Source organism: Gekko japonicus, unplaced genomic scaffold (assembly GCF_001447785.1).
Source record: "Gekko japonicus isolate JY-2015 unplaced genomic scaffold, Gekko_japonicus_V1.1 scaffold290, whole genome shotgun sequence".
NCBI classification, from domain to species: Eukaryota; Metazoa; Chordata; class Lepidosauria; order Squamata; family Gekkonidae; genus Gekko; species Gekko japonicus.
The window spans coordinates 1,184,190-1,193,150 of NW_015163613.1; the positions used below are offsets into that span (position 1 = coordinate 1,184,190).

Below are 8,961 nucleotides of genomic sequence, written 5' to 3' on the forward strand. Positions count from 1 at the left end.
CTGAAGCCCTGGATACTGTTCTAGGGGCTCATGTGGGGGAACCTTCATTTGGTTATATCTGCTGTCTGTAAATTAAAAGTTGCCTAATATGCTGCAAGAGCATACTAGTCAGTCACAGTCTGCATCAGCATGATGTAGGACTTAGAGAGTTGGACTCAGATTTGGCAGACTCTGGTTGAAGCTGCACTCAGCCATGGAATCCTCGTTGGGTGGCCTTGGGCCTCTCACATATGCACATTAACCGACGTCACAAGGTTGCTGTGAGGATAAAGTGGAAGAAGGCAGAATGATGTAATCTGCTTTGAATTCCCAAGAAGGGGGAAAAGTGGGGTATAAATCTCATAATCTCTCCTTATATATAATTGAATAGTGGGTGCCAAAGTTCTAATTCTAAAATGCACTCCCTTAGTGTATGGCTGATGGCACTGCTCCTCAGCATATATCGCCACCAATCAGAAGGCAAAGCCCGGGTCCTGCCCACACCACAACTGCTGCGACAACCTGGTCTTTTGCATATGGAAGCTGATTGGACTTCAGTCCATTCCACACCTCAAACTCCCCCCCCCACAAGGCAGTTGGGATTTTCAGTTGCATAACATACCTCATAGGGGAGAGGAGAATGGGTAACAATGGTTACCACTCTCCAGGTGAGGGCTACAGATAACTCAAACATACAAATGCTCTTCAGGTAGCAGAGATCAGTCCCTCTGGAGAAAACAGTGGACTCTGTCATTAAACCCTGCTGAAGTCGCCACAGGAAACTGACACTGTTTGCCCAAAGCCAGAGCACTCTCCCAGAGCCTCTTTCTAGATCTCGTTGTATTTATTTCTGCAACGGGCATTATTTCTAGTAATAGTAATAAAAAGAAAGGCACTGAGCTATCTCAAGCCATTTTTTTTGTGCTTCCTGCCAGTTTAATCTGGCTCAGTAGCAGTTGTTTTAGAAAGTCTTGCTATTTACGTCAGTCTTATTTCACTTTGGGTATACAGTTTCCTGGAAGTTTAAATAACAGTTTTCCTGGAAGTGCCGCAACTAACATTTCTGTCTCTCGGTTCCAAATATGCAAATGGCTTTAAATATCTTCCATTTTAACAGCCTGAAATCCCAAAACAAAATTCTGCCTCCAAAAGTGTCTCTTTCAAAAAGAGATTCTTTTTACATATTTTCTGTCTCTCAGGGGGTGTGAGAAATGCAAGTTGGTACACGGTAGCGGCTAGAATGTTGGACTGTGTTCCTAGAGATCTGAGTTCAGATCTCATTGGCTGACTTTGGCCCAGACACTCTTTCAGCCTAACCTACCTTTCAGGATGCTGGTTAGGAGAAAAAAGGCCACCCTGAGATCCTTGGAGGAAGGGTGAGATAAAATGGGGGGGGGGAGAAAGAGAGTGTGATTCACCAACTGGAGTCATATTTCCTGCTTTTTTTTTTTTGTGGTTGGCTCAACAGCTGATATGAAGCCAGGCTGCATTCAGAAATGAGCCAGACGTTTTGGTGGATACTGTGCACAGTCATTATCCTTACCTGCATGAATTTTTGAGAACTTCTCAGTTTAAAGCGTTTCAATCCACTTGCAATTTATTATTATTATTATGATGGTGGTGGTGGTGGTGGTGATGATGATGATGTATTGCAGTTTACTTCTTACCTACAAACCAGGATTTTAAATTGTAGTTTAATCCTGGTTTACAATCACAATTTGTAAGTGAAGAAAGAAAATTATTAACATTCTTGGCTTCAGGCATCACAACAAATTTTGTGATTTATGAGGGAATGAATGAAGGCATTCAAGGACCTGAGGATTTCCAGTTCATTCTTATCACATACTAATTGTTCATGACATCTGAATGCAAGTATAAAAGAGAGAAGTTAGAATCGTTTTCTTTTGATGAATATCCTGTATCTGTTAATTTCAATTTGTATATTACATTTTCTAAAACATATATAACTATGATTAGGAAGAGGTGTATGTGCTAGAAAAAATTGAGAAGGAATCTGTATTCTGCGAGAATGGGATTATTGTGCTCCTAGAATCCATCCTACTAAATCAGTGATACTCAGTGGCTTGGGAACCATGCATGGCTCTTCGACATGCCACCCGGAGCTCTTCTGTGCACTTCTCTCCAATGTGGCATCTGCCCCATGTTTCAGGGAAGTAGAGAAGGCCCTTGCCTGGGAGGCTTGTGGTTAGAAGAGGTTTCCATCTTGAAACAGCCGGTGCCAGAGAACTGTGAGCCTCCCTGAGGTGTAGTCCTCATGCCAGGGATGGAAGTAAATGTGGCTTTTTGGGGTTGATGACACTTGGCACACAAGCAGTTGCAGAAGTACCTCTTTGTAAGGCAGGGGCTGAGTACTACTGTTTTAAGTAATCTCTTCAAAGCAACTCATACCTTGGAAAAATTGAGGAATATTTGTTCCAAGGACCTTTTTTCAGTTTTTCCAACATAAAAATTGGGAAATTTGAGAAGCACCGATTAAAAAATTCTTATGATATATTTCCTTTTTTAGAATGAGTGAAATGTTTTTCAAGGCAGAGATTTTCTTACTCAAGATACAGCATTAAAATGCCTGCAGTGAGGCATCTCTGAAAAAAACCCTATTTTTTCCGTTTGGAATTAGTACATAAAAGGGTTTTACTTAAAATGTGTAGTATGAAAAATCTTATATAAGACAATCTGCAGCATTAGATAAATAGCATTAGGTAATGATAATTCTTATAAGTACTGTAGACATATACAAGATTTTCAAGAATATTTTAGTACTCAAATATCCTGATACCTGTTGTGACTGTATACTTTTGTTTTCTGCCTGCAGTCCCCCCCCCCCTTCTCTCAGATGGCAAAAATTAAGACACATGTAGTATATAGTATAGGATGTGGCAGTGTGTAACTCTTTCTCAAGTACTGGGTATGCTTGCACTTTTTCATGTAGAAAATGAATATATAAATACTTACAAATTCCATAAATATGGCAGTTTTACAATTTTATATCTATGCTGATATAAATATGCCAATAGTAAAATTTTATATGCTAACTAAATTATAGATAGTGCATTTTATGTTAATAAAGCAGTGAAGAGGTTTAGGTTTAATAAGAGACTAAATATTGGATATATTCCACTTTCCCCCAACATTTCTGGTTTTTTTCTAGGAAAATACTTTTTCCCCCTCCATGATTTCAGAATTTCCAGAAATCTTACATGTTGGGTGTTGGTGCTGGCATAATAACTCTTATAAAGCCCAGAAATATATTTTAATTTGCACTCCTCACTGTCTGCATAGAACAAGTAGTTAAACTCCCTCCCTCAAGTGAGCAGTTTGATGATACTGTATTTACTTGAAATGAAGATGCCCCCGAATGTAAGACAAAAGACCCCCCCCTTAAAAAAGGTGTATATATATATATATACACACAAAAAAATTATTACAGAACTTAAGTGTAATTTCTATGCAAATATAAGATGACTCTCGTCTTTTGATGGCATACTTGAATTTGAGTAAGTACAGTGTTGTAGTGTTACCGTCTTGATGCCACTCAGCCAATTAAGAACTGAAATTTTGAGTCCCAGCAAATAATGACATATTTTCTGGTTAGAGCGGTGAGGGAAGTTAGCTGACTGCATACAGTTGGGGCTCTATGAGTTGTTCTTCAAAAGAGGGTGAAGCTAATTGCCCCTTCCACCTGCCACCATCTTAGAACATTGAGAATGTTCTGTTTTCATATTGTTGTAATGGATGCAGAAAGGGCTCACTCTCTGTCCTGGATCCCATTTTGAGAAGCACTGATATATAGAATTGTGGTATTAGTAATTATGAGAATAAGCAGACATCTAAACATTTCCATTTTTGACTGCTAAAATCAAGTACAAATTCACTAATAAAGCCTTTATCTTTAGTGGCATACAGAAGGGATGAAATGTGGTCTGATGAGCGCTATGAATATGAAAGACTTCCACGAGAGCGACTTCCTCCACGTCCTGATGTAAGCTATTGTTTTAAATGTAAATTGTTTTGTTCACTTAGTACTACTTTGTACGTGTTTCCTAACTATTATGCTGTCTTAGATTTTATATTGCTGATTTATATTTAAGGCACCAAACTTGCAGGCAGATAGGGAGGACAAGCCCAAGATGGATTTTATAGAATGTGCCCATAAAAATCAGGGTGGAAATCTTAATGGTGCTTCAGTGGGGATTCTGTGTTTCATATTTTTGGTAATCCTATATATATAAAAGGCAAGCTGTGTTCCCGATGATTTGCCTCGCCTCCCATTGGCCACTGGGGAAGCTTCCTTGGCACCCTCTTGGCCTGCCTGCTAGCTCCTCCATTCTTACACCCCGACTTGTGACATGTTGCACCTTGGGAGTTGTAGTTCTCAGCTGGCCTTAATGCAACCATAGCAAAGGGAATTAGAACTACAGTTCCCAAGTTGGGAGTCCCAAGAGGCTGTGGGGTATTAGCTGGCTTGTGTGTACGCACAGCCTGTTTACTTGGGAGTAAGAAAGGGAGATGCACTACAGCACCCACTCAGTGGCGTCTCGGGCAGGCACCTAAGAAAGGAGGGAAGGGTTTGTTTGTTTTTTCCGCACTGTTTTCAGCCTGTTTTCAGCCTCCTGTGGGCTGACAAGCGAGGAGGAGACCTTAGACACACTTTGGAGGGGAAAAACCTGCTTATTTTATGCATGCTTAGTTAGTTTGAAGGGGGATATTGGGACGAGGAGGTAGCTGCCAAAATTTGTGATTAAAGGAGGAGATTGGAGTGGGGGCACAGCAAAATCAATAAAGGGCATTGCAAAATCGATAGGGGGTGCTGCTTTGTGCTGCCCCCACCCTGGCTATGGCCCTGCCAAAAGTGGAGGCTCCTGGATGGAGTTTTGCTGGCCTTTGGCTGCGCCCAGGACTCGCCTGCAATGCCTGAAGTTGCCTTTTCCTCAGTCAATGATAGCTGAGGCAGGTGTTGTAGAGGCAGCAAGAGTGGGAGAGTGAATGCCAAGGTTTGGGGTGGGTGGGAAGACAACAAGGGTGGGAGAGTAGTGGAGTGCCAAGGGTGTGGGGGCAGTTGAGAGGAAGCAGGAAGGAAGTTGAGATAAAGGGAATTGCTTCCTTCCTTCTTCCTCTATCAATTTTCCCACTCTTTCTCCCCTTTCTACCCCCATATCTTTTGTCCCACATTCCTTCTCTGTCAATTTATCCCCCTTCTCTTATAACTTACCCCCTTCTCTTATAACGTATCCCCCATTTCCCCCTTTCTCCCATTCCCTTCCCAACAGCCACCTTCTAAACATGCCTTGCCTCCCTCTGTCTTTCCCTTCCCTTCCCAGCCCCAACCCCCACAAGGCCGGGGCACTCACCCAGAACCTCGAGTTCGCTTACCGTCGCAACTGTGGCGGGGAGATTGCGGCGGGGGGACAAGACTTTATCTGCAAAATAGCTTGCAAAAGCCTCACAACCAATATACAATTCCCTAGCATTTGGTCTGCCCTGTGGCAGATCTGTTAACGACCGAATGGTTCTAAACAATCGTGCTGGGTGTGAGCTAGCAGATGCAACTGTGGCCGTGTAGAACTCTCTTTTCGCAGCCTTGACTGCTATCTCATAGGATCTCATAAACGTCCTATAAGATGCTCTTGTTGCTTTGTTGTGGGCATGCCGCCACCATCTCTCTAGTCGTCTGAGCTCTCGTTTAATCAGTCGTAGCTCCTGGGTAAACCAAGGAGCCTGCTTAGAGCGAGGGCGCAGAGGGAGTTGGGGAGCGATCTCGTTGATGGCTGCCAAGAGTCGGTCATGCCAATCCTCGACTAGCTCATCCAATGAGCTGCCAGGGGGCATAGGTTCCTGCAGGGCCATCTGAAGCCGCTGTGGGTCCATTTGGCTCTGTGGGCGAGCTAAAATATGCTCACTGCCCAAACAAGGTTGGGGTGCAACGTTCATGCGGGCCTCCAGGGCATGGTGGTCCAACCATGGTACTGTCATAGTAGTAATCCGGTCCACTGAGACCCCCGCCGCGAAGATCAGATCAAGCATGTGACTGGCTCGGTGAGTGGGGGCCGTTACATATTGGGAGAGTCCTTGTGCCGCCATGGACAATACCAGATCCACCGCCTGTGAAGAGGCTGCATCGTCAGCTTGGACATTGAAGTCACCCAGGACTATCAGTCTAGGGTACTCCAATGCCCAGCCCGACACAGCCTCTACCAGGGATGACAGGCTATCAAGCCAGTGCATTGGGCAGACGGTAAATTAACCAGGTCACCAAACTCCCCGGCTTCCCACACAAAGCCGGCACACTCTATGTCTGTGAGCCTCAGCGATGGGCCTTATTCCCACAACGGGCCTTATTCCTAGTTTGTTATATAATGGCTACCTTAGTAGCCTAAAGTGGAAAATAGTTGGGGTTTTTTGCAGTAATTTAAACTGATGTGAAATAACTTATGTACTGTGCTTCTCTGTACCTTCTGTAGAAACTAAGAGTGATCAGGTGCATAATCTGTTTAAACTTCACAAATCTGCATTGTGGAAAAATCCATTCTTTTTTCACAAATATTTTTTGGCCTTTGTTAGGCTTTTAGCTGTGTATCCAGTATAGCTTTCAGCTCTTTCAGCTGGTTCTCTCAACCAGTTCTTTCTCCTTTGGTTTTGTTTTCCGTATATCTTCCCATTACATCCCATAGGAAAGGTGTGCATCTGCAGTTTGTTTAGTGAAAGGAGCATAATCTTTACAGAATTTAGGCATGATGTGGTTTTAACTTTTTCTTTGTAATCATGTTTCTTACAATGTGTTGGAGAGTTCAAATTCCTGCTTTTTAAACATTGCGTTAAAAACCAGACTCGCAGCCCAAACTTGTGCATCTTTATTCAGAAATTAACTCCATTGAGTTCACTAATCTCAAGTAACTGCAAAAGACTGCAACATATAAGGATAATCTTTTAAAAAAATATTATTTTATTCATTTTTGGAAAACAAAGAGATAATAAAAAGAAAATGCAGAAAAGAAAAAATGATTACATATCATAATTGTATATATCAAAAGGTGATTATATATAACAAAATATATAAAATAGAAAATATTTCTCCCCATCACCCCCTTCATTACACTGAAAGGTTTTTGGGTCACTGTTTACAAAATACTATAAAAATTACTTATCTTGGAATATATTTATATTCAACATTTTACATTTCAGATTCCTTAACTAATCTTTTTTTCAACTGAATTATTTATTTCACCGTTGCTGTATACTCAGTACTGCATAATTTCGCCATTTCTGTGTATTCGCTGTTACTTTTGGCAAATAGATTATAACAAAAATACAGAAGGGAGGACTATTGTATATCTTATAGTAGAAAATAAAGAAATGTTACTTTTCAAAATCCACTTCCTTACACACATTTTTATTCAACATGGAACATTTAGAACTGATTTTTGTTCTGCTTCTTCATTGCAATACAACTGCATACAGTATTTTAGACTACTTATTCCAGGGGTGTTAAACATGTGGCCCACAGGCCAGATGTGGCCCACACAGGGCTCAAAACCAGCCCCCAAGCAGCTTCCTTTTTCCTGCTTCCTTTCCCAGGGCTGCTGCTGCAGCTACATCTAGCTTGCTTTTTCCTCTTTGCTTCCTGCCTCTTGCCTCCCTCCCCCCTTGCTCCCTCTCACGCACGCACATACATGCACATGCACACACAGGGGTAGAGAGCCTCGTGGCTGCTTCATGCTGGAGAGATACAAAAACAAGCCTCCCTCCCCCTCTTCCTTGCTTCCTTGTTCTCTCTCCCTCACACAGATAGAGAGAGCCTCGTGGCTGCTTTGCCAGAGAGATAAAAAGACAAGCCTGTCTTCCTTTCTCTGACACTCACTCACACAGAGAGAGATTGCTTCTGCTTTCTTCTCTGGGGCTGCTCCTCCTTTTTTGGGGGAGGGAGGGAGGAGGAGGAAAGAGACAGAAAACAAAATTGGAGTTCCAGCTTCAAGACCAACAATGTTTTATTCCAGGTGTAAGCTTTTGTGTACAAGCACACTTCTTTGGAGGGTGGGTGGATGGATGGAGTCTTCTGACAAGCACATTGTACATTGAGGAAATTATTTTGTCTTATTCTGAAAAGTTTTTTTAAATTTAAATAATTGGATTTCTCTGTCCTATCTGGATTTATTTTCTTTCAAAAAGACCCTGATTGGTCCTTATATCTTGGAGAGGAGTGATTTCAGATGCGAAATGATATTGGTAATGAGACAGGAAAAATGATCTCTCTCTCTCTCTCTCTCTCTCTCTCTCTCTCTCTCTCTCTCGTCCAGGAGGATGTAATTCAGCAGTCTCTCTAATCTTCCTTTGAAATTCCTTTGTAGGAGCATTGCTACTCTTAGGTCAGCAATTGAATGTTGCGGTTTCTAATGTCAGACTTATGTCCATTTATTCTTTGCATCCTCCTGGGCTGAATCCTCCTGGATGGAGCTGAGACCTAGGTTTCCTGCCTCATAATCAATGCTGTTCTCTCCTGAGCAAGAGGAAGGAAGTAACAAGGAACAGGTGGGTGAGTGAAAGAATGTGACCTTGAGGAGTAAGATAATCAGGAAACACAGCCAGTGGAGCTGCAAAATCGATACCGGCCGCTTCTGATGATGGAAGTTCAAAATAGCACACTCCGAGATCAAAAGGATGTGACTGACACACAAGCACATAGGCAGAGAAGGAACCAAGCTATCCCATGGAGGAAGAGATGAGTAGTGGTGGTTGGTGACTCCCTACTGAGAGGGACAAAAGAAGGTGTATGCAGACTGGACAAGGAATCTCGAGAGGTTTGTTGTCTTTCTGGACCATGTATCCGAGATGTGACTGAGAGAATTCCAAGACTGGTCAAGACCTCTGATCGCTACCCGCTCCTGCTGATCCATGTGGGAACAAACAATACAGCCCGAAGAAACCTTGAATGAATCTCCAAAGACTACGAGGCTCTGGGCAAGAAGG

At 42.5% G+C, this 8,961-nt stretch overlaps 1 protein-coding gene across 1 annotated transcript in view; it reads left to right on the forward strand.

Annotated features, from left to right (window-relative positions):
* Nucleotides 1-8,961, forward strand: part of PPHLN1 (periphilin 1) — a 63,646-nt gene that overhangs the window by 888 nt on the left and 53,797 nt on the right. The window contains exon 2 of the mRNA XM_015407356.1: nucleotides 3,894-3,979. Coding sequence (XP_015262842.1) covers nucleotides 3,894-3,979 — 86 coding nt within the window. The remainder of the gene's footprint in view (nucleotides 1-3,893; nucleotides 3,980-8,961) is intronic.